At 36.7% G+C, this 25,752-nt stretch overlaps 1 protein-coding gene across 1 annotated transcript in view; it reads right to left on the bottom strand.

Annotated features, from left to right (window-relative positions):
- Positions 1 to 25,752, bottom strand: part of MAN1A1 (mannosidase alpha class 1A member 1) — a 163,669-nt gene that overhangs the window by 49,300 nt on the left and 88,617 nt on the right. The window contains exon 6 of the mRNA XM_047857814.1: positions 19,733 to 19,827. Within this exon, the coding sequence (XP_047713770.1) occupies positions 19,733 to 19,827 (95 nt within the window). The remainder of the gene's footprint in view (positions 1 to 19,732; positions 19,828 to 25,752) is intronic.

Raw genomic sequence — 25,752 nt, forward strand, 5'->3', positions numbered from 1 at the left:
GGTACATCAGAGTCAAATTTCTGCTGGCTAAAGATAATGAAAACATTTTGAAAGCAGGCAGAAAATGAACAAATCATTTACACAGAAACAGCAATAACACAACGACTGCCTTCTTACAGAAACAATCTAGGCCATAACATAGAAGAATTACATAGTCAAAACGTTAGTAAAAAAAGCTGAAAACTAAAAATTCCATATCTGATGAAACCTTACTCCAAAGAGGAAAGGGAAATAGGTATTTTCAGATAAGCAAAAGACTGAGTTCATTTGTTGCCAGCTGAACTGCAGTAAAAGAAATACTAGAAGAATCTACTCAGGCTGAAGGGAATGATTGTGAATGGAAACTGAGATCTAGAAGAAGGAATTAAGGGCATTGGAAATGGCAAATTATGGAGGTAAATGTAAGGTCAGTCAGTCTATCTATATATCTATCTATCTATGTCTGTCTATATCTATCTGCATTTTTTCAAAAAGAATGATACTGTTTAAAAATTTCTGTATTTTACCTGAAATGCAATATAAATTCTAAGTAGATTACAATCCTTAGAGCAAATCTATATATCTATATACATACCTAAATCTATTACATATATATGCATATATACCTATATATATGCACATATATGTAACACTACATTGTACATCTGAAACTAATACTGTATGCTACCTAGACCAAAATAAAAAGAAAATTTAAAAATATATATAGTAATACAGACAAGGAGAAAAAAAGGAAGAGCAGGCAGCATGAGCTCCATATTTGCATCAGTTCCTCTTGTCCCCTTTCACACAGGGACGAGGAATGGTGGCCTGGGTAGACACTGCACATGCAGTTGGTTTGCATTACAGTCTAGGAAACCTTAACCTTTTAAAGGAACTGCTGACAAACGTGCCCAACTTTTGATCCAGAAGGGGATATTATCTTTATTAACTTGGATGGCAACAAAACAAAATAATACAAACCCACACTGTCCACTTCCCTAGAAGAAAACATGTTAGACACTTTATCTTCTGAGGCTGTATAAAACACCCTTGGAAAGACTGGAAAAAAGTTGATGAGACTCAACAATTCTACTTGTAAGTACTTACCTCAGAGAAATTAATACATAAAATGCTCACATAAAGACTTGCTCATGAACTTTCAAATTAATACATAAAATGTTCACATAAAGACTTGCTCGTGAACTTTCAAAAGCAGCTTTGTTCATGATCACCAAAAATTGGAAATAACACAAATGTCCATAAACAGGAGAATGGAAAAACTATGGTATATCCATACAATGAAATACTACTCAGTGGTATGAAAGAAACCAGGCAGAAAAAAGCAAATACGATATGATTCCCTTTGTATAAAATTCTAGCAAGGGCCAAACCTATTTATAGTGACAGCAACATGTCAGTGATTGCCTGGGAGTCAGGTCAGGGGTGAGTGAATGACTGCAAGTGTCACATGGAAAGTCTTGTGGGTGATGATGTGTTATACATCTTGATTGTAGTGCTGGATACATGGGTGTATGTTTGTCAAAATTCATTGAAATTTACCTTCAAAATTTATGCATTTTTGCATGTAAATTATGCCTCAATAAATTTGATGAAAGAAAAAGATAGCACAAAAATTTATTTCATTGTTGTCTCTTTAAAAATGAGAATTGTTTATACTGGATTAAAATTCTACAATCAGAAAAAACTAACATTTACTGAAAGTATTTAAGAAAGATTAATTTATTTATTGGAATTATAAGAAAACTTGTCATTATTGAGATATACACCCACAGGATTCATTGCTCTACACTTTTAAATCCTTAGCAAACCAAAGCTTTTCTAGATATGTGAAAATAACTATTGGAGTGAAAAAGGAGACTAGAAAAACATGCTCGATTTTCTAGCTTTTAGTTTAACATATTCAGTGGAAAGTTGAACAACGTTGGAATATTAAATTTATCAGACTTGTGAAAGTGACCTAGTTTGGAGAGACTCCTGTCATGCAGCTTTGTGGTAATTATTTATTGATTCTTCTCCAGCATACTTATTCCTTGATAACTTAATCGAAGACAGTTTTACCTTTAGTGCAAGAGCAAAGAATCTGATTAACTTCATTCTAACCCTACAGGTGTTTCATGTGTTTACAATGAATCCAAAGCTTTGGTAAAAAAAAGTCACACTAATAATATCATGATATTGTGATATTGACTTAGGGTTTTCTTTAATATACAGCTGACCCTTGAACAACATGGGGGTTAGGAGCACTGACCTCCACAACACAGTTGAAAATCCTCATATAACTTTTGACTCCTCAAAAACTTAACCTGCTGTTGACTAGAAGCTTCACCGATAACATAAGCAATTGGTTAACACATATTTTGCATGTTACATGTACTATATACTGTACTCTCACAATAAACCAAGCTAGAGAAAATGTTTCTAAGAAAATCATGAGGAAGAGAATCTGTATATGTTTGTCTGCTGTCTGCTGAATAAATGAACAGGTTCCTTTAATAAATGGGCAGGTTTCCTTTAGCCGTTGCAATCAGAACACTGGTCTAATTCACCCAACTACTTTCCCTGAGCAGTTTCTCTGTCCAGTGCTCACCCCAGTTTTATATAACTGTAACTACAGTTATATATAAAATATAAAACTGGATCTCAGGTAATAATGGCAAGAATGTATCTTGGACCACAGGGTCTTTCTGCTGATTATACCATTCTATGTTGTTCTATACGTGAGCATGCTGCTTTCTTGTCTTGCCAAAGCATTACTGAAACTTATTTTACCCTGTCATTAACCCTTGAAACCGCTTATCAAAATGTTGGAGAAGTAGACTATGACTGGGTAAAGTTCCCTGAGTGTTAGAACTATCTTCCTGAGTCTAGAAAGATTTTCACACGAAGGGATCTACCTAGAGTTTAAAAGGCAAAGACAAGAGAACTGAATTTCTGGATCACTGTCTGGGCAGCAGGTCAGTGATTAATGGGGAATATTTGCCGCAGTGCACTGTGATATTCCACATTTATCATTCCAGACTCACTGGACTAAAGATCTCATGCATACATTCTTAATAGGACTTATTTTCCACTTCATCCTCTAATTACAATGCTTTCATACTACAAAATTGTGAAGCATGTTGTTACAAAGTGGTATCTCCACTTTGAAAATAAGCCTACCTGAACAAAACATCCTCTTTCATTCCATTCTTCTTCCACTCCTTAAAGTATCCAGATATAATTTAAATCTTTTTTTAAAATTTCTTTAGTTTAAGAGAGAGCAAGCATGGAGGTGGCAGTGAGAGAAGGAGGGAGAGAGAATCCCAAGCAGACTTTGCACCATCAGCGTGGAGCCTGATGTGGGGCTCGAACTCACAAACTGTGAGACATGATGACTTGAGCCAAAGACTGATGCTTAACCACTGAGCAACCTAGGTGCCTCTAATTTAAATCTTTCTTATGATTCATATATTTGGAAGTCTTGGTTTTTTTTTATCATGCCAGAAGAAAAGAATCTAAACAGTATTTAGATAAATAATGGGACTTGGTATACCAGTTTTTAAGGTTGAGATAATGGGAAAGCCTTAATCTCTTATCTAGCTATGTAAAACAGAAAAACAGCAAATGGTGAAATACCAATTTGTAAAAGCATGCCTCATTATTTTCACTAAATAATTAATGCCTTATTTACAGAATAGAGATTTACCAAAAAGATACTATTTCCACTTGTACCTGAATGCATTGTTTTTTGTTGTAGTGGAAAAATAATTGATACTATTTTTTTAATTCACCCAGAAGCTTTCATCTCCATGCATTCAACACAGTTATGCAGAATTTTTTGAAGTCCCACAACTCAATGAAATAGCTTTTATCTGCAATAGGAAACAGTGTTAAGAGAACAAGAAAAGGAAAGTCATTAAACTTGCCCAGGGTGGGGAAGGGACAAGGCAGAGAGAAAGAAATTGAAGAAATCTTTGAGAACAGGTGACACAAGTGGACCTTTGAAGATAGCAGAATTTTTTGGTGGTTAAAGGGTCTGCTTAGGACAAGGGCTATATATGCATGAATGTGGGGGTTTGAGAGCACAGTGCCTGTTTGAAGAAAAGCACTACAGCTTTGGGGAAGCTATTAAAGATTCTAGATTAAGGGAGAATGTGTGAAGAGCAGAAGGATAATATATTTTGAGGAGATGACTCTAGTTGTAATAGATATATATCTATCTCACCTATTTGTGATATATATCATATATGTATCACATATATATCACATATATATCTCACATATATATCACATATTCATACATCTATGAATACAGTCAAGTTGGAAGAGAAATTGTCTGCAGGGAGGCTTTTTCCAAAGCTACTGTTCTATCTCAGAATGGAACCATTGGGGGCCTAGAACTGGGTGATGAAGAGAATGGGAAAGAAACTTGGTTGTAAGAGGTGTCAATAATACTATGGAAATGAAGTAAACATGATCTGATGACAGACTAGCCATCAGGGATAAGTATTTAAAGACTTCAGGATGTTTGGAATGAGTTTATTGGTAGAACAAGAGGTCTGGAAGGGGAACTCCTTTGGGGATTAAAATACTGCAGACAACTTTTGACAGATTAGCTGAGGAACTATCTGGCACTCAGTAGGATATAGGGATTAAATTCTGTAGTGAAGGCTGGGCTACAGATCTGGATTAAGGGGTGGCTACTGCCTTTTAAAATCTAGGGGGACTCTGGACGTATCTGCATGCAAAGGGTTTGAAAAAGGCAACAGAGTTAGCCTCAATTGTTGATCCACTCATATATACCTACACCTACCTCCGTGCAGACAGTGAAGACTAGAAGGCAGAGACGAAAACAGCTACTCTGTGAACTGTCTGTGTCATGTAGTCAGGCTCACACCAAACTGTGTGTCTCTAGCACCCTTGTTTTGCTTATAGCTGCACTCTTTACTGCTTGCCTAAAGGTAATTATGTTTCCCAGCATCTTTTGGAACTCTTCATCTGTGCCCTGAAGAAGAACCTGGACACTTGCCACTCACCTGTCACCACAAGAGCATTTCCAGCCTGGGATGACAGAGACAAGTAAGGCTATTCCATCAGGGCAGCGTGGGGTGCTGGGCAACACTAGGACAGTCCCACAGATGCAGGGAGAAATGAGGAAAGCTTCCTGCAAGTGGTGCTGTCCCTGCCATGTCTTAAAGGGGAAGGGACAAAGGGAAACTTGTTCCAGACAGAGATAATGTAAATACACAGAGGAAAGAATAGTCATGACACAGTTGAGAAATTCTACAGCTTGTACAACAGAAATATAGATCATAGAGCATCTTTTTGGCTAATTTTGATTTTATACTTAAGGTAATAACCACTAAAGAAGAAGACACAAGGAAGTGACATGATAACATTTCCATTTTATTTATTTATTTATTTATTTATTTATTTATTTATTTATTTAACGTTTATTTATTTTTGAGACAGAGAGAGACAGAGCATGAATGGGGGAGGGTCAGAAAGAGGGAGACACAGAATCTGAAACAGGCTCCAGGCTCTGAGCGGTCAGCACAGAGCCCAACGCAGGGCTCGAACTCATGGACTGCGAAATCATGACCTGAGCTGAAGTCAGCCGCTTAACCAACTGAGTCACCCAGGCGTCCCTAAAATTTCCATTTTAAAAACATTCCAACAGTGTGGAACTTTGGAAGATGTCTTGGGAAACTGGTGGCAAGACAATGTTAAAAGTTATTGCAATGGTTGAAATAAGTGATGGTTTGGGCCCGAGTGGAAGAAGGAAGAGAAGGACCAGAAATAAATAAAGAAGGGAAACATTATGGATGAAGTATCAGCAAAAAAGTAAAAGGATGGAAGGGCCGGAGAGGGGAAGGGGCCCAGGAAAGAAGGTCCTGGGAGAAGGACAAGGGGGTACATTCAAGAATACAAGTGCTACCACTGAAGACTCTTTTAAAAAAAATTTTTTTTTAATGTTCATTTATTTTTCAGAGACAGAGACGGAGCATGAGTGAGGGAGAGGCAGAGAGAGAGGGAAACACAGAATGCAAAGCAGGCTCCAGGCTCTGAGCTGTCAGCACAGAGCCCGATGTGGGGCTGGAACTCAGAAGTCATGAGATCATGACCTGAGCCGAAGTGGGATATTTAACCAACCGAGCCACCCAGGCGCCCCTGAAGACTCTTTTTTTGAGGAAAGGGGAAAGAATGGGATTCCAATGATTCAGGTACAAATTTAGGACTTAATAACAGAATACCGAGATGTTTTTATGTCAGAGCATAAAAGTTTTCTTTAGTTCAAATAGCTCCAAATGATTTCAAAAGGAAATTTAAATTACAGAATTGGATATTTATATCTGTGCCAGACTAGATTAAATCAAATTAACAAAACTTAAAAAAAATTTTTTTTCAACGTTTATTTATTTTTGGGACAGAGAGAGACAGAGCATGAACGGGGGAGGGGCAGAGAGAGAGGGAGACACAGAATCGGAAACAGGCTCCAGGCTCTGAGCCATCAGCCCAGAGCCTGACGCGGGGTTCGAACTCACGGACCGCGAGATCGTGACCTGGCTGAAGTTGGACGCTTAACCGACTGCGCCACCCAGGCGCCCCAACAAAACTTTAAAACATACCTATATTTGGAATTCCTCTGTAGACTATAGAGAATGGCAGAAGCATAAGGCATTGATATTTGCTTGTCTGTTTACCTACAGCTTGTACACGCATAATTCTTCTTGCTTCCCATTTCCTCCCCTTTACACTCTTTTCCTCAGGATGAACACAATAATAAATATATTTTGTAGCACCTTTTATTTAAGAGACCTAGGTTTTACTGTTTTCAGAAAAACTCAAAACACAAATTTATTATTTTTATAGATTATTCTATATAGAGCTTATACTTACCCTACAAATCCCAGTTTTTGAAACTTCTTTTTCAACTATAAATATGAAATCATTACTCTCTTGGTCATGGGCCTCAGAAACTCAAATTAGCAAATTCTGTAATCTGAAACCTTTTGAATCTAACAAAAGTTTTGGATATTAGCACCAAATATGCCATCCATTTAAAAATATGACTCTTCCAGTGCAGACTGGTACCGTCAGCCATTTTATTGCTTACTCAATCAATATTAAATATTAATGTCTTCAAGCACTTTCTGACCTATTTCATATTAAGACCAATAACTCACCTTAGAAAAGTTCTTGATATAATTAACAATCTTTTCAGGCACACTTCCACAGCTGACCCACTTTAAAGTGGAGAAAATTAATACAAATAAAGGAGAATGTGCCACAGGATTATTTACCCTTATAATATTTAGAGCTGGTTAAAAGTAATTTAGAACTTCCCTTGAAACCAATTTAAAAAATATTCTCAAGAGTAACCTACACAGGATCAAAGTCCACTTAATATAATGAGACAATATGCCCATTATAAACTGCCAAACGATAAGACACTGGTCTGGGCTTGACAAAGGTAAATGACATTCAGATATTTATTGTTTATGGCAGCAGCCTTTGAAGCAGAATGCAAGACTCTTAATTAGAGTGCAGGAAGAAACTATCAAAGCTGCTATTTCTAAATTTTTTATCTGAAAGGAAAAAAAAAAGCTTTATCAAATTAAATATTCAGATATTCACTGCTCCCCTCCCTTGGTGCTTCTTGTAAAAAGCTCCATACAAGATAGCCCCGTGATGATTCTGCAGAGACTACACAGTGAGAAGAGGTCAGCAGGGTACCTCACTTGTTTTACAGCAGTCAGTGACTTCTGATGTATTATGGTTTATGAGCTATAGAATGTCACTGATGCAGTTAATTTTAACATCCAAGACCTTACACAGCAGAGTAATTCTATTACAATACTTCGTAAAGAGATGGGGAGTGACCACGAAAATATTTTGCAACAAACAGAGATTTTATGATTATCTTGAAGCAAAGAATTTAATCAAGAGTTGACCTTTCAGAAAAAGAAAATGGTCTTTATTTGCTGATGTTTACTGGGACATACTACCTGTCAGTAGTATGCTACCTATGAGATGATTTAAAGAAGCCAAGGAGGAGAAGGAGGAGGAGCAGGAGAAAGAAGAACTACAAGAAAAAGAAGAAGAAACAGGAAGAAAACAACACACTTATTCTACAACTTGAAAATAAAAGTAACAAGTTAACATGGATCAACTCTGAATTTGAAAAGAACTCTAAGGAAAGATTATTTTGAAATTGGACATTCCTGAAAATATTTCTGAAAGTGGCTCACCTCACAACTCATATTTGTATCGAACTTAAGAATGGAAGTTTCTATTCTGCTTTAAAATCTTCTAAAGGAAGAGTTCCAGAGGTTTTCGTTTCTTTTACTTTGCAAGAACAAAGGATGATATCAGGAAAGACTGATATTTCCTGGCACAATTACAAGAATATTCTTTGCATAACCAAAGGATGGGATTTAATGCAAACATCATGTTTTAGGAAAGTCAGCCAGTGCCACACTTCTCTCACCAATACAACTTTGCTACCTTTTCCTTCTGGACAGAGTTAAAACCAAATTTTGAAATAAGGAAAACAGAATGGGACCTTTGAAACACTCACTGTATCATAAGCCTTAAACTGAAATGAAAAATAAAATCACATGACACTGTCTAAAATGATCATTCATGTACTCCTTTTTAAAAAAATGTTTATTTATATTTGAGGCAGGGTACGCATGTGTGAGTGCACCAATGAGTGTGAGCAGGCGAGGGATAGACAGAGGGAGACAGGGAATCCCCAGCAGGCTTCAAGCTGTCAGTGTATAGCCTAATGGAGGTAGTGTGGTGAGGCTTGAACTCATGAATCCGTGAGATCACGACCTGAGCCAAAATCAAGAGTCGAATGCTTAACTGACTGAGCCACCCAGGTGCCCCAACACTCATTTCTTACTAAAATACTTTATTTCTTCATCTATTTCTTATCCTTTACAATTCTACTTTTTGAGTGTTTGCAAATGTATAGGACATATTAATACAGCGGTCCATATATACATAATTTACAAATAAGAGTACATGTTCTGGGTGAGTGCTCAAAAATATCTCATTGATAAGAGGGCAAAAAAGCTTAAAAACCATGGGCTTATGGTGCTGATATAATAGTGGGCTGCAAATTCCATCATGTGATTAGCTACAGTAATTGCATGTAAACAAATGGTTAAAAGTGCTGCATTTATACGATGTTAACATGAATTTTTTCCTATTAAGTTCCGGAACCACTATTTTAATGCCTCACAATTAATGAAATCATCGCAATTTTAGTCTTTACTGCAATCCTTATTTTAGGTTATTACAATAATTTAAAAACAATCCTTCTTCAGCCATGTAGTTAAATTGGGTACTTGACTTCCCTTTGTTGTTCCAGATAATGACAATTACTATGAGGTCTCTCCTTGTTTGAGGAAGACCATGAGTTACAAACTGAACACGAGAGTCATGTTAGAATTACAAATGTGTGTATACCTATTATACACACACGCACGTATGCACACCCTTCTTTACATGAAAGTCCATTCTTCTGTGCTAAGGTCTAACTTAAACACAGGTAGTATGGATGGGTGGTATGGATGTCTACCATGATGATTTCAGGATCCTGAAATTCCATAGTGATCCACACTTATGGATCTAAAAGATGCCTGATTTCTTGAATTTCTGCATTCTGTCATAAACATCATCTCAGGAAAACTGATACAATTTATTAATTCTACTTTAACAAATGAGAAAATCAAAGCTTGGAGAAAGAAGATATGTGATCATGTTATTTTTTAATAGAGTCATATTCAGTAAAATGCAGCATTTTAAACACATAGTTTGGTGCTCTTGGAGAAATATTTATATTTGTCATACTATTCTTAAATTAGTGGAAGCAGGACTTCTATTCCCGTTCTTTCTGATGCCATTTTCTTAAATGCAATCAGCAAAGTCATAGAAATTGGCACTGTCAGATATTAAAAAATTATGGCAAATCTGTAATTCATAATTCATTTATTTCCCAAAGTCCATTTGCAGAGTGCCAAGTAGGTATAAAAAGGCACTATGCTGACAGCTCTTAGGGACTGAGATTAGGACAGGACATTCTATGGCTCTCCAAGGAGAGAGGGCACCAACCCCAAGGGCACAGGCATAGAAAACTAAAGATGGGAGAACCCAAGAGCATGTAATCATTTTGTTCAAGGCATACAGAAGATCTCTTATAAAATCATATGCTTTAAGGGTTTAGCAAGCAGATTCACTGGCCTCTGCAATAAATGCAGTCATATTTAAAAAGGAAGTGACACAACACTACACTGTACTCACACACAGCTATTAGAAATGATATCCACCTTAAAATGGTTTATGTAACTTGTATTGTACTTCCAGGGGGTAGGATAGATTTACGCTTAAGTTTTGGAAAACTGCTCACTGACAGAACCATTATAGTAATTGCACTGGGTCTGTTTATTAATTTGTCACAATTAAGTCAATAAGAGCTTTACTAATGTCCTATTACTTGATTAGTTTTGAAAGTGATTATCTTAAGAACTTAACTTAATTGGAAGCCTCTCAATTTACAAGGTACATTAAACCCTCAGTAGCATCTTAAGATTATTCAACATATGCAGGTCAATTACCAGTAATCACTGTTTTGTACAAATGTTCCATAAAAACTATAGCATGACATGACAAAGAGGGAAAGTGAGACCTAATTAATAATGCTAAACTCCAACCGACATTTCCAGGATAAAAGGGCAATATGAGCCCTCATATAAGGTCTTCCTAAAACTAGGTCTGTTACTAAAAATCAAATAAAGAAATGCTAGCAACTCTCCACCTTACAGATGAAGATAATTTGTCATGATTGCTAAATCACCAAATTGCATTGCTTGTACTCATGCCCAGCTGCACATTAATTTCCAGATTAGTAAATTACAATTAATTCTTATTATTGCTCCATCACTTTTCTTTTTCTAGTTAATAAAAGAGACAGCAATCAATTCCTGTTCATCCCACTTTTTAGAACAGATCAACTACAACCACTACTGCATGAGCAGAAAACATGGAGTGGTTAATATACCCACTGAGAGTGTAAGACTTTTAAAAATTATTGGCTGTAGTATAAATATTTTATATTGACCTTCCAATTCCCAAAGATTCAATATAGTTAGTTGAATATTTACAATGATTAACAATAATAAGGGCTGAGAAATTGCTTTGATACCTAGGCTGATTTCCAAACATATAATCAAATGATTTCATAAACTTTTAAATTAAACTTTATTAATTAGATATTTGAAAGGTTTGCCCCACACTAAAAACATGAGCCTGGTCTTGAGATTAATCACAGGAAAATTGATTGCTGCTTCATTAAAAATCTGGGATAGCAGGCTCCTTGAAAAGATTATTCCACTGCTGACCTGTAAAGGCACTGTATGAATTATGTGTTCTGACTTGTTCCTAATTTAAGTCCTGTACACAGAATACATTTCCAATTGCCAAGTCTGATTTGCCACCAATTGTGTGAATACAGTGAACAAAGCTGAATCCCTAAAATACTAGTTCTGAGCATTTGAAAAACTTGAGATGAAAGCCACTTTGAGTTTGTTGCATTCAAATAACTATAATTGTCCTTAAAATTGTCCTGGGGAGTTAACTGCTTCAACAGTGGGATGCGGTGGGGGAAAGTAGTGGTCATATTTAACAACTCAGTTCCATGCATTTTGTACCAAGGATCTATCTGCCAAGAACTGAATAGTGAGGAAGGCCTCTTACCAGCCTTCCCACATACCACAAGCCATTTTTTAAGGGATTTAAGCAGCCCTCTTGGGGTAGATTGTCTCTCAATTGCCTACACATCACCTTTGATAAACTTTTGCACTTTAATTACTCATATGCTGTAATTTAGCTTTAAGTGTGGGCACTTTAGGAAATACAGAAAAAAAAAAACCCACACATTTTTTCAGCATCTAATCCATGGTTGAATAAAACATCAGCCAGTTTACTCCATTCACATGTCAACTTTCTGCCACTGCCCCACCGAAGCGCAGCAGAAGTGGTCTGTGGCAGACGGGAATTCATGAAGCAAGAGGGTGGGGTGGTGTAGAGAAGTAATGAGGACTGTTAGAGGCTGTGTGCAAAGACAGATATGGTCTGCTCCTTCCTCCAGGGAATAAAAGACACTGAAAACCTCATTTACCTGGGTATTAACTTCCATTATGGCCAGAGGAGTGGGAAGAAATGGAACAGTTCAGACACCATTAGGTTCTTGAAATTCTTACTGCCTCACAACGCATGACTAAGGAATAGCAAAGCATCCTTTATTCAGAATTTCTTGTCCCTTATGTCCCAATAAAGGAGGATATACACAAAGTACCTTTAAATTAAGTGTTGCTATCCTTATTTTCCACTTGCAATAAATAAATGCCTTTAGTTTGGTCAAGCTATGGAGTGCTTGGCACAGATATAGTGATCTGACGCTTGGCGAGAGAATTAAATGATCCAGAAGAAGCCTGGGTTCCCTCCTCCTCTTCTGATGGGAGGATGATCATAGCTTCTTGGGCTCTGGAATGCCCTCAGGTATAGGACCAGTCACCAGCTGCTTAAAATAAAGTTGCTTTGCCTAAGCCATAGGAATGGCTTTTACACAAATGACTCTCCTTTCTATGTTACCCCAAAGTCCTTCATTGAAAATGTTTTTTTGTTCCCCTCTATGCTAAAATGGACCAACATTTACTTTCTAGTCTTACTGAATTAAAAAAAAATAATAGTGCAAGGGAAAAAACATGTAAACTTTTTTTGGGGGGTAATTAATGTCTAGAATCAATGCTTTCCAGAAGAGGCAATAAACTGCTTAGAATTAATTGAAAGAGTTGGGTAATTATTAACAAAATAAACTAGTCATAGAAACAGAATCCTCCCTCCCCTCTCCTCCGCCACTCCTCACCCCTCAAGGATGTTTGGAGTTGGGGGCTTCACTGAGCAGCTCTGAGATTTAAGAAACTAACTAGCTCTTATGGCTCATTTCTTATATTACGATGGTTCTCAAAGTATGGTCCTTGAGCATCAGCAGCATTGGTAGCATCAGCCTCTGCGTCAGCTGGATCTGGGTAGAAATGCAAATTATTGAGACTTACCAAAAACCTGTCCAGTCAGAAACTCTTAGGGGGCAGCCAACAATATTTGTTTTTCACAAACTCTCCATGCAATTCTTATACACTCTAAAATTTGAGAACTACTATTCTATTAAAGCTGGGTATTTTCATACCAATTTTCTAATATTTCTATATTTCAAAAGTTAAACTGACCATCAGTTGGGCAGGGAAATGTTTTCAAAGGTAATTGAGAAGAGAAATGAAGCTATTCTCAGCATATAAACACTAGACTTAATGCAGTGATTTTCAACCCCAGGTGAACATTGGAATAGCTGAGGAGATTTGAAAAATGCCAAGACCATACTCCAAGCCAAATGAAACAGACCTGGGGACAGGGAGGCAGCAAAAAATATGTATTTTTAAATGCCCTAGTTATTCTAAAGCACTGGAAAGGTTGAGAATCACTGACAGAAAGTAACCATAGCAGTCAGACCCTCAGTAGAAGCGAGACAGCCTAAGAACTAGGAAGGAGGGCTCTACAGATATTTACAGCAAGAGTGCACATACCTTCTTATGGCCCAGGTTTATGCCATATTAATTAAACACTATCTAATATGTGGGACATGGGAAAAGACCATTGCCTTTTATTGCCTCACACACTTCTTAAATCTTATGGATGGAGCAGTTCTTATTTCTAGAGGAGACAATTCACCAATAAATATAATTTTAAAGAGGAAACTGAGATTGGAACCTATAGGCTAATTCCAAAATATTCTAAAAAATAACAAATATTTGAGTATGGAACCAGCACAATCCTACATGTACTACATGGAGACATTCTCTCTATATTTCCAGCTGGTTCTACAAATACCATCTCTCTTCCTGACCTCAAAAATGAAACTTGAGAATGGGTTATAAGCACTGAGTAGCTTAAAAACTTAAAAACTGCTATAAAAGAAGTATCAAGACCAAATTAGTTTTAGTTATGTGCTATTTTCTATAATATAAAATACTATACACGCCACATAATTTTATAATGAAAATTGAGAAGAACAAAAATTAATAATAATTTCAATTTACATTTATTTCACACCACTTCAAAATGATATTTTATAATTAAACCATTAGATTTCCACAAAAAACTTTATGAGGTCATCAGGATAAGTAAAATTACTATTATTATTTTACTTTATGAGAAGGTAACTCAGTTTAGTGACTTATTCAAGGCCAAGAGCTATACTGACAATGTTCATAAACAGCAGCTTTAACTATGGTACTGATATTCTAATGTCTGACATTGATAACTTTGTGCATGTCAGTATGAAAACCTTAAAATATAGTTATTATTAAAACATTCAATCAGGAAAAATAAAAACAGAGTAGGTTAGCTTAAGATGCTTGGAAAAAGTGGAACTTCCTTCTTTTCTAGGGTTGCTTGAACTTTGAATTTTTAGCAGATCCACAAAATATATAAATAAAAGATAAAGATAAGACACAACACTGATTTTACACTCAGGTTTTATCACTGCTACAGAACCTTTTTCAGCATTTTGCATCAGAATATTAGAGAATCATTAAATAAGTCTGATCTGTTCATGTTCAAAAAATTTGTTTCTTGATTTTTAAAATATTATTCTTGTGACTTAAAGTCTAAGATTGTATTTGCTTCATCTTAAAATTTAATAAGTTTAATAATATGAACATTTATATTTCAACTCTCAAATAAAACACAGGGAGATATATGGAAAATATTTTTAAAAATATTTAGCTTAATTAGATGGTCTTTCATAGTTTGTGTCTACTGAAACCAGCTACAATAATACTTAAGCATTTACACCCCAAAGTAAAACCCAATAAGGGGGCTACTGCCTTTTGTTACTATAGTACATGCTTCACACAGGATAATCTTTCACTATTAGAAAACCTTAAGCTATGTAGTATTCTTAATTAAGGTCCCATTTCAGTTAAAGTAAAGCAATTTGCAATTTAATTATAATAATAATACAAATTGCAACGTAACTAATGATACAATATGCTGTTGTGTTGCATAATTAGAGCAGTCAGTAAATAAGGTTTTACAAAGCAGGAAATAAGAATAGGTGAAGGAGTTGTGCTCATTCATCACCTTGCTGACTAACGAGAGCTGGAAGGGAGATCAGTCACTTCCCAGCACATCCCTTGATATGCGCCACAAAAGCACACGCTATAGACAGTTCCACTAACCTAATATAACCACCAGGCAAGTGTCAGTTTGGAAAAATCCACAAAGAGAAACAAGTGATAAAATAGTATATAGCTAAAACTAACTCATTTATCAAGAAAGACAGAATAATTATTAGGAATGCCCAGATTGTAGGCCCTGTGATAGAAATGAGTAAGGGGAACATTAACTATATTATTTTAAATTAAGAACACACTGGAGAAAACTCCAAATCTAGTAAGTTTACTCTATCTAGGCTTGAATGACACCTAGAAATATGGAAATAGTCAAATGCTTGATTTTACAAACCACAGAGGTGATTTTTCTTCTGTAGGGTGGAGAAAAAGAATGCATAGGGCCTCCTGTTCACAGTAATAAGATCAGACATCAAATTTTGACATTTGCACATTAGAGAAATTGAGTTCTACCAAAAATCTAATCTACTAAAAAGGCCATGCTTTCCTTTTAGCAGAGGTGTTATATAATACACACATCTTCATTCTGCTATTGTATTGGTGAAGCTGGTATGTTAGTCGAATCAGGTCCTGTGTATGACACCCAGGTATCTGTTCAAATTACTGCTTGCTATTAAATCACAATTCCGATTAACTTACAAGATAATATAGCAGCTCTTGAATTAAGAATTATTACAGATGTAGCAAAAGAGATAATTATATATCTATTTTTTCTGAACAGATTTTTGGGACAGAATTCCTAATGTGGAACATGAGTAAATTATTTAGATTCTCTGCTATTCTCAGTTTGCACAAATGCTGAAAACCAATTTGGCTTATTGGTGTTTTGGCTCCAAATGCATAAACCTCCTCAATTCAAACTACTGCTTGCTTTAAATTCAACTCGGTGAGTACTTATTATCTCTCCTTGGCACAGACCAGTTTACATTCATCAGTTACTTGAGTGAGTGTATAATATAGTAACATATAAAAAATATATTATGCTTTACCAACCAGGCCGTGAATACCCTGAGGGAAAGATCATGTCGGTTGTCTTTTTAACTAAAGTGAAGAGAAACAGAAAATCTTCCCAGGACCCAGTACAGAAACTTTATCATAGCAGGTACTAAAATAAATGCTTATTTCTTACAACAGAAAGGTAAAGAAACCAATTATCTTCAGGCAATAATCTGAATACTAGAGGGATGTGAATAGATAACACCAATAAGTTCACATTTTTTGTTAGCATATAGGTGTTGGCAAAGAGCAGCATCCCTATTTTTAAAATTGAGAAGCAAGAGAACTATGATATTACAGACAGAATATTCTATACCTCTCCCATCGTAATTATTGCCAAAATTTTCAAAGCCAGTCAACAGTGAGTATGTAGCTACTGTATTCTAAAAAGCACCCTCAAGCACTTTTTTTCTTGTGGGAATCATTCCACAGACACTCCCTTATTCTGAGAAGATAATTAAGAAAATATGTTTTTGCCAGACATATTTTTCCCCTCTCCTTTGAAAATTTTACTGGTGACAGCCGTCAAAAAACTAGAAAAGAAGCTCCATGCCAGCTGTCCCTTATCCTCTGGCACATACTGTAAAAATACAGATACTCAGAGGAAACAGCACATATACACAGGTTGACATGAACCGCACATCCTGAAAGGCACTTATTACAGATAAATATGAAACTCTGGCTTCTTTTCCTAGAGGATATTCTTTAAGGTAATAAACAAGCCTCACAGCTGGACGGAGAATGAATTCTATGAGTATACTTGATTACGCAAAGGGATATGAGGAATTTCAGTGGATTGATATCACTATTAATTCTGCCATGGCTTATTTTGTGAATTTGGGCAAGTCAGTGCTATTTAGTAAATGGGATTGAGAATGGAAAAAATGTATAATAAAAAATTTCATACAAATTGCCCAGGAAGAAATTAAAAGTGTTCCCATCAGCTCTTGAGTGGTCACCTAATTTCCTCTAGTTTTACAGGAAAACATTAGAGAATACAATAAAATGACACATTAGTTTTTAACATATATAATTTTCCTGTAATCTTTGAAATTAAAAAATTCTAATGTAAAATACTATACATTCAAAATAAGCTTTTATAAAAAACTCCATGCCCCAGTTGATGAATTTTCAAGAGGTATAGACAACAGAGGATAATAGAGGATTCCTCAGTGTTTAAGTTTTTAGAAGTATTCCTTTGTGTACTGAAAACTACCTCCACTATACACGAAGGATAGTTTTAACTAAGGAAAAAGCCTCTTGGCTGTTGGAAGCAAACACTAAGTAAAATTAAATATGCTTGAAAAGAATCTAATTTCTTATGCTTATTTTGAGAGAGGCTAGAACTAACTGAATGATACGTGCACCTTACAATAATTGACTGAACTTGGGCAATGATGGAGGTGCACACCTCTCTCTGCTAGTTTCAGCAGGGCCTTATTTAATTACCTTCCAGGAAACAATGCAAATTAGTTCCGCAGAATCTTAGAGTAGAAGTTGGAGAGATCATTCACATCAGTATTTTAAACTTAGGGTTCTTAGGTTCTAGGTGGGCTCCGATGGTGCTGTTAGCTTTTGGAAATTGTGTAAAAATATGTGTAGTCAGGAATGTGCATTTTATGAGGAGAGGGCCATGTTCCATCAGAATTTCCAAATGGCCTATAAACCTGAAAAGGTGCACGAAGCAACTACTGAAGTGGCCTAACTTCCAGTTTACAAATAATCCTGGGGAGCTGAAATGATTGCTCGAAAGACGCTCAGAGTGGCTGTAAAATACCTGGAACCAGGTCTCCTGATAACCACTTAACTCAGTGTATTATTATGCTTATACCATTTTTTTCTCAGAGGGTAAGTAGGAAAAAAAAAGTGTTAAATGTGCAAAGTGTTTTCATAACCAGGTCTTATTTCAGGTGGCAGAGTCGTTTCTAGGTCAGAGTATTTTCTATAAATACAAAGTCCAAAGATATAGAAGCCTATTATAGGTGATCTACATGAGCCAAATAAAAAACTCACAGACCTCCAAACAAACACCATACTGCCTCCAGGCCAAGCACACACCCACTCTTGCTTTGAGTCCCTGCAGTGTATGCTATGACCTTCAAGGTGGCAGAGAGAGCTGTCGGACCTCTAAAGGGAAAAGCGGATCCTGAGATATCACATCATACAATAGAGAACTCAAGTTAACATGGCCTACTTTGGTGGACTCTCCCTTTCCCTGCCTTACTGACTTAACATCCCCGCCTCAAACACACACACACACACACACACACACACACACACACACACACACACACACAATTATAAACAGGTACAGTGTGATGTCAGGTATCGATATATAACATACAAATGAAAACAAAGCATCACATTTAACTGATTTATTAACCAAATAATTAATTTCACTGACTATTTAAGATTAATTTCAGGAAAGAAAGTCACTAAAATAAGTAATTTAGAATAAATGTGCATTAATCCTGCCAAATCACCCTGCACATCCTCTTGGCATTTCTAAAAACAAGAAAACTTTTTAATGTATTGATGTGTGTATAAATGTCTAAGTACATATTCTATCTCTACCATTTATATACAAATGATGTTAGGCAAATTACTTAATTTCTCTGCGGTGCAAGTCCCACTAGTAAAATGGAGATAACAACGGTATTGACCTTTTTGGGTCACTGTGGGATTGAATATGGTGATACACTCAAAGACCCTAGAACAAAGCTTGACATTTTATGATAATAAAATAGCTATCATCATCACCACCACCACCACCACCACAAGGAGGTACGTATGTAACTAATTACTTATGGGGGAGAAGGGGTTAAGAAGGCAGCTTAAGATAAGACTGTTTATTGGCAAACTATTCAACTATCATAAAAATTCAAACTACTCCCTGGGAAAATACCAGAAAGTCTGTTTAGCCCAGGTTTTCTTGGAGCCAAATTCCCATGGACTTGGCATAACAAGATTCTCCACCCAAATGGGATGAGAAGGTTGGGCTGATCTGGGTCAGTGGAGCAGTTCCATTCCCTCCTTACAACTGTGGGCAGGCCAGCCCCAAGTGCTCCCCACCTGTCACACCAGTTCCTTACATGGGAGATCTGATTGGTCCAAGGTTCTGGCTCTGCAGTATCTCTGCCAGCAGCCTAATTGAAGTAAGTGCTCTTAGGACTTGGATTCTTTGGAAGTGAAATGCTTTGACAATGATTTTAAAGATAATGGGATGTTCTTGGTATCTACAGGGAGACAATATTCAACATCACCATGAATAGTTAAAACCTCAAATCACGTTTGGCTTGGATGATTCTGTTGGGGTCACACCATCCCATGATAGGGACCCATCTAAGGCTTGGAAAACTGCTAGCTTCCAACACTAGGACAGATGCCAAGACTCCCAGTGGTATCAGTCACTGACATCATACAAGAAATTATCCACCCAGTTAAACCACAATTGAATATTCCAACTTAAAATATGTTGTGAAAATGAAGAATTTTACCTTTTTATATTCAGCAATGCCCAAGGTATTCCAGAGGGAGTATGAAACGCAGGTAGCAATTTTACCCCAAGTTCCACTGCTTTCTTTCGAAATATCTGAAAAGTTAAACAGTTACGTAAGCTACTATTGTAAGCAAAACAAAAAAGTGTTATATTATCGTCTCACATTTAGTACTTTCTACTTTAAATTTTTCTTTATATGAAAAAATAAGTTTCTCAAATTAATAGAATTACCTAGTCAAGCAAGAATGGTCCAGGGGCCACCGTGCTGTGGGGAATCTATTACTAATCTTGGTTGCACATTAGCATCATGTTGGGAGATCTGAATAATATGGATGTCTGGGTCGCACTCTCAAGATTCTAAATTCTATGGTTTGAGGCTCCTGGAACACAATTTTTTTTAAGCACCACAGGTGACATCAGATGATTCCAACATGCAAACCAGAGGCAGAACCAGGGCTGCTGGAGGGTAAGTCCTGGACTGAAAATCAAGAGATCTGGTCCTGTCCCATCTTTACTGATTCAGTAGAGCACAGAGAAAGGAGAAGTTTTAAAAACGTATTATTACAAGTAACCTATATGTCCTCTCAGTTCTTTGCAGTTTTAACTTCCTCTGATGTTAAGTGTAGGTGAAATGGAAGACACAAAGTTAAATTAGGTACAAGTTATGCCCAGAATTTATAAGGAATATGATATATGCACATAAATATCTAGAACACAGATAGAACGACAACTGGAGATAAAATCATCTGGGAGTTCAGATGCACTCTGTAATGCTCTATGGTGAAGACAGCATTTAGATGAGGGCTGTACTCAGCATGTAGTGGGACTAGGAATACTAGAAATTAAGGCAGGAAGTGGAAGCGGTATCCCTGGGGGCCGTCAGTGTAATAAACACAGACACAGGCAAGTGGGGACCTGCAGCAGAAATGGAATAGGTCAGCTTGCCTAACTAAAAAAGAGGGAATACTGGTAAACAAGGTCAGATGTATACAACATGGGCCCAAACTGTGGAGTGTCATAAACGTAAGTCTAAGAATTCTATTCTGTTAAAATGGGAAAATATCAAAAGTTTTTAAGCAGCCAGTTCACTTGAGCACATTGTGCCTTAGGAAGGGTAATGAGATGACATCCATTCAGTCTCACTGAAGGAAGGCATGCTACAGCTTTCCCTGTGACAGTTGAAGCAGCAAGCAGGTGCCTCGCCCCTTCTCCTTCCTATACTGTATAGGACTGAGCATGGTGGGATGGGAACTTAACTATTTCCCTTTGCCTCTTGTTCAAACAACGGAGATGTGAGAAAGGCTGGGGAAACCCTGAAAAGCATGGAAAAAATGGAAACAAAGTCCTCTCCCAGACAGTGGAAAAGCATTCTTTAAACCCCCTGTCAAAGAGGTCTTGTGTAGCATCTCCAGAGGGAACGGTTCCAGTCCATAATTCCTGCTGTAAGTCCTGAGCCCCCCCACAGAGAAATCCTGGCATACACTTGGGCTCCCAGAATGAATGTACTCCAGTAATACCAATGTTGATGCTATTTTGAAAACCCTACTCTTTTGCAGACTCTCATTAAGTAACGAAAATTAAGGAAGTAATGAGTTTTACTGTAAAGTTTTGGTTGACAATCAGTTTAGATAAACTAACATTCCTGGTATAGAAATGAGGACACAGACATTTGTAATACATAGAAAGCACTAGAAAACAGAGGGTTTTTTTCCCCCACAAATTACTATAACTCTCTTTAAAGTGGACAATTTCCCATTTCAATCACTAACAGTATATCGAAGGAGAGGAGAAAAAAAAAACAAACAAAAACAACAGACCCAAAGATATATTCTTCTCTTTCTCTGCCTTACTCTACAGAATTCTACATTCTTTTCTGCTGAAAGGGATTATCCAATCACCGCCCAGCCATCTGTTGACTTCCTAGTTTCACTTTTTAAACTGTTAGTTAATTAACTCCTTTTTCAAGAAACTTACATAAGATGGAAGTCAAACGATGCAATTAAAATACCATCATGGATATTATAACCATATGGCGTGGGAGGTTAAGGATGCAGGCTTTGAAAACACAATGCCTATACTTGAATATTAGTTTCAACTTCTTCAAATTGGGTATTCTTGGACAAATTGCTTAATCCCTCTATGCTAAGCTTCCACATCTATAAAGTGGGGATAACAATAGTATTTACTGGTGTGCCTGGGTGATTCAGTCAAACATCCAACTCTTGATTTAATCTCTGGTCATGATCTCACAGTCTTGAGATCAAGCCCTGCATCAAGCCCTGCTTTGGGCTACACGCTGAGCATGGAGCCTCCTTAGGATTCTTTGTCTCCCTCTTCTTCTGCCTCACCCCCCCTCTCAAAAAAAAAAAAAGCCCACAGTTGCATTTACTATTTTAAAGATTGTGGAAAGAAATGACTGTTTCTATATTGAAGGATCTTAGGACACACAGCAATCACATTAAAAGGTTAGCTGTATCATTATGGTGATAGTGATAATGGTATTTCCCTAAGAACTTTCCCTAGAAGGAAATGCTTAAAATTCTTTCTTGTCTTGGCTTTTATCCCACTGCTGTTTTGGTACCTTCTCCTCAGGTTGTGTGTGTGTGTGCTATGACCCCATTACACATACTCTTATTATCAGCATTCATTCTCAAGAGCTAAGCCCTCAGTTCTCATCACCTGTTTGCATTTTCTAATTCAACCTTCCATGTCAGCTCTAGTGCTATACTTCTACTTGTGTACTCACATCACAATTTGGGTATCTTGTTGTCTTCTGAAACAACATGTCCAAGATGAAATAATCACTTAATATTCCAGGCAAACTTCCCCAGTTCCATCACTGACACTGTTCAACCAGTCCGTGGGTCCCAAGAGAGGAAGCATTTTGACTATTGATTTATCACTCTTTAGTCAAATGTCAATGTAATGTTCATTTCCCCGAAATGTCTCATATCCAATTCATTCCCTTTCTGTGATATGAGCATAGTCCTCATTTTCATCACCAGGTACAATGAAATGGCATGATAAAAAAAAAGAAGGCCCTCTTGGGGCGCCTAGGTGACTCAGTCAGTTAGGCGTCTAAATTTGGCTCAGGTCATGATCTTGTGGTTTGTAAGTTTGAGTCCTGTATCAGGTTCTGTGCTAACAGTTCAGAGCCTAGAGCCTGCTTCAGATTCTGTGTCTCCCTCTCTCTATGTCCCTCAGTGAGCGCGCTCTCTCCTTCTCTCTCTCTCTCAAAAATAAACATTAAAAAAAAAAAAAAAGGAAGTCTCCCATTCTCCAGGATTTTCCTTCCTGTTTCCATTAGTCTGTATCTGTATTACCGAATCTTTTTACTATACGACTTTCTTCTTCAAGAAACAATAATGATTCCCTCTTGTCTAAAACATCAGGTTAAAACTGATCTGCTGACTTTTCAATGACCTCTATGAATGAGACCAATTTATTGTCTTCCTTCTCTCTAAGACCACTCTGGCTCCAGCTTGAGTCTTCACGGTCTTAGTCACTCATTCAAGGTCCATCCACTTTAGTATCTTTTTTTTTTTCTTAAGTGATTTTCCTCCCAACTTTACTGAGATACAATTGGCATGTAAAATTGTATATACCATGATGATCTGATGCATGCATACACTGTGAAATGATTACTACAATAAGCTTAGTTAACATCTCTATATTTTTGCATAATTCCTTTTTTTTTGGGGGGGGGTGGTGCAACCTTTGTATACTTATTTGTAGAGTCTCTCACCTTGAAACACCCTTTTCTGCCTCCTGGTGACCAATCCAAATTCATCCATTGCTCAAGGCCCAGTCTAAATCTCAACTCCAGACCAAGATCTTTGCCTTATGTGAACTCCTACACTGACAACTGGCATCACATAATGTAGCATTTGATTACAGAAATCAAGATATAGATCTCTAATGCTTTCTTGTGTGACTCTCTTGTACCCCCAAGTAACTTTCTTTTCTTTCTACAAGTAGAGAAAAACACCTCCATTTCTCCTCACTGCCTATTATACATATCCAACTCAGATTAAGTCATTTTGTGTTTATTTAAGATTTTTAAATGTTTATTTTTGAGAGAGAGAGAGAGAGCGAGCATGAGTAGGAGAGGGGCAGAGAAACAGAGAGGGAGATGAATCCAAACCAGGCTCCAGGCTCTGAGCTGCCAGCACAGAGCCCAACATGGAGCTCACACCCATGAACCCTGAGATCATGACCTGAGCCGAAGTCCGATGCTTAATCAACTGAGCCACCCAGGTGCCCCAGGTCATTTTGTGTTTAAATTTATTGATATCACCACAATATTCCTATGAGTAGTGGGTGGGAGAATATTTGTATTCTCAGTTAACAGAGAGAAAATCACAACCCTGTGTCTTGAGATTCCCTAGTCCACCTTTGCTGGCTCCCTAGCTCTCTGCATGCCTAGTTCATGCTTAGCTTTAGGAATCCACTTTCATGACCCTTTTGGAGGTCTTTCTTAACAACACCATGTAAAGTTAGCCATTCCATTTACTGTTCATCATATCATCTTGTTTATTTCTGTCCCACCATTTATCACGTCCTTAATTAATGTATTGTTTATTGTTTGACAATCCCAGCAGGCATAAGCTTCACAAGGGCATGGACTGTTTTCTTTGTTGAGGTATACATACATCTAGTATCCTATAATGTAGCTGGTACTCAGTAAATGTTCATTTAATAAATGAATTAATCCAATATTAATAAATATACCTTGGGCTCTGTAATCAGAAACCATTGATATTCTAGTGTTTGTGAAGTGCTCTATCCTATTCTACTAGTTTCTGCTGTTGGAAAATAATGAATTATGTCAAATATTGTGGAGTCTCAACCCTTGGGCACAATTACAAAATAGTTTTGGGTAAAAACATTAATTAACATATTCATGCTTTAAATGAAATCATATATGAGCCTGAGTCAATTCTAATTCTTAATGTTTGATTTGTTATCTCCTCCTGAGATATTAAGATAAGTTACTTGGAGGAGGAATCCAGATTCTCAAAGATAATGTCTTTCTCCTTAAAATAGTGACTATGCAATAAAATTTGAAACTAGTTTGTTAAGTTAATGCTGTTATAAGAATGAAGGAAAAATGTCACAAATCATTCTAAAGAACAGTTAAGTTTTAACTAGCACATGCTGGACAATGTGCTGAAAGGCAAATGATCACAAAGAGCACACTTAAATGGTGCTTCTGTGCTCTTTCAAATGGGGCAAGCAGGATGAAGGTTGCACTGGACTAGCCAGCACTTGCATCCTAGGACTGGCTCTACCATGACTTCAAGAGGCACCTGGGTGCATCACTTAACTTTTCTGGTTCTTGGTTTCCCCAGTTAAATGGGCTTATAGAAAAGCAAGTACTCTAAAGTCATAAAGCTAGTACTAAAATGGGACTCGCAAAAAAGCAAACCTATTATCATTTTTATAAAGATAGGAAGTGTTAATTTGCCATCAAATTCTTAGTCAACCTTGGTTTCCAGGATTTACTGGTACTTATGTTTGGTAGGGAGGATTTTATAAAGATAGCAAAAAGAAAAATGACAGTTAATAAAATGCAATCCATGCTGATAATAGAAGATATTTTCTTTTTTTTTTTAAATGACCATTAAAATCAAATAGTTTTTGTACAACATGTACCAATCAATTTGAGATGGGCAGACACTTACGACCCACAAGGAAACTTCAAAAAGATCCTGCATCATAGAGATTCTGGTGATATCCATAGCAAAAAATTAAAACTAATGTAATCTGCTGAAAGAAGGGTAGTAAAATATGATGAAATAGCTTCTAAAATAATCTTTCAAGCATGTATCTAACAAATAGGTTTAAATAAAAACTTTTATGGTCTCAAGTTAAGAATTTCAAAATAACTGCACCAAACCTGTATCTTTTCATTACTTTTAAGGAACATCATCATAGTCTTACTGCTGTTTTTGATCAGTGTTTTAAAAACTTCAGATTGTAGAATGTATCAAATAAAAACATTTATCTTTTTACTTT

The sequence above is a fragment of the Prionailurus viverrinus genome, chromosome B2 (genome assembly GCF_022837055.1).
Source record: "Prionailurus viverrinus isolate Anna chromosome B2, UM_Priviv_1.0, whole genome shotgun sequence".
Lineage (NCBI taxonomy): Eukaryota > Metazoa > Chordata > Mammalia > Carnivora > Felidae > Prionailurus > Prionailurus viverrinus.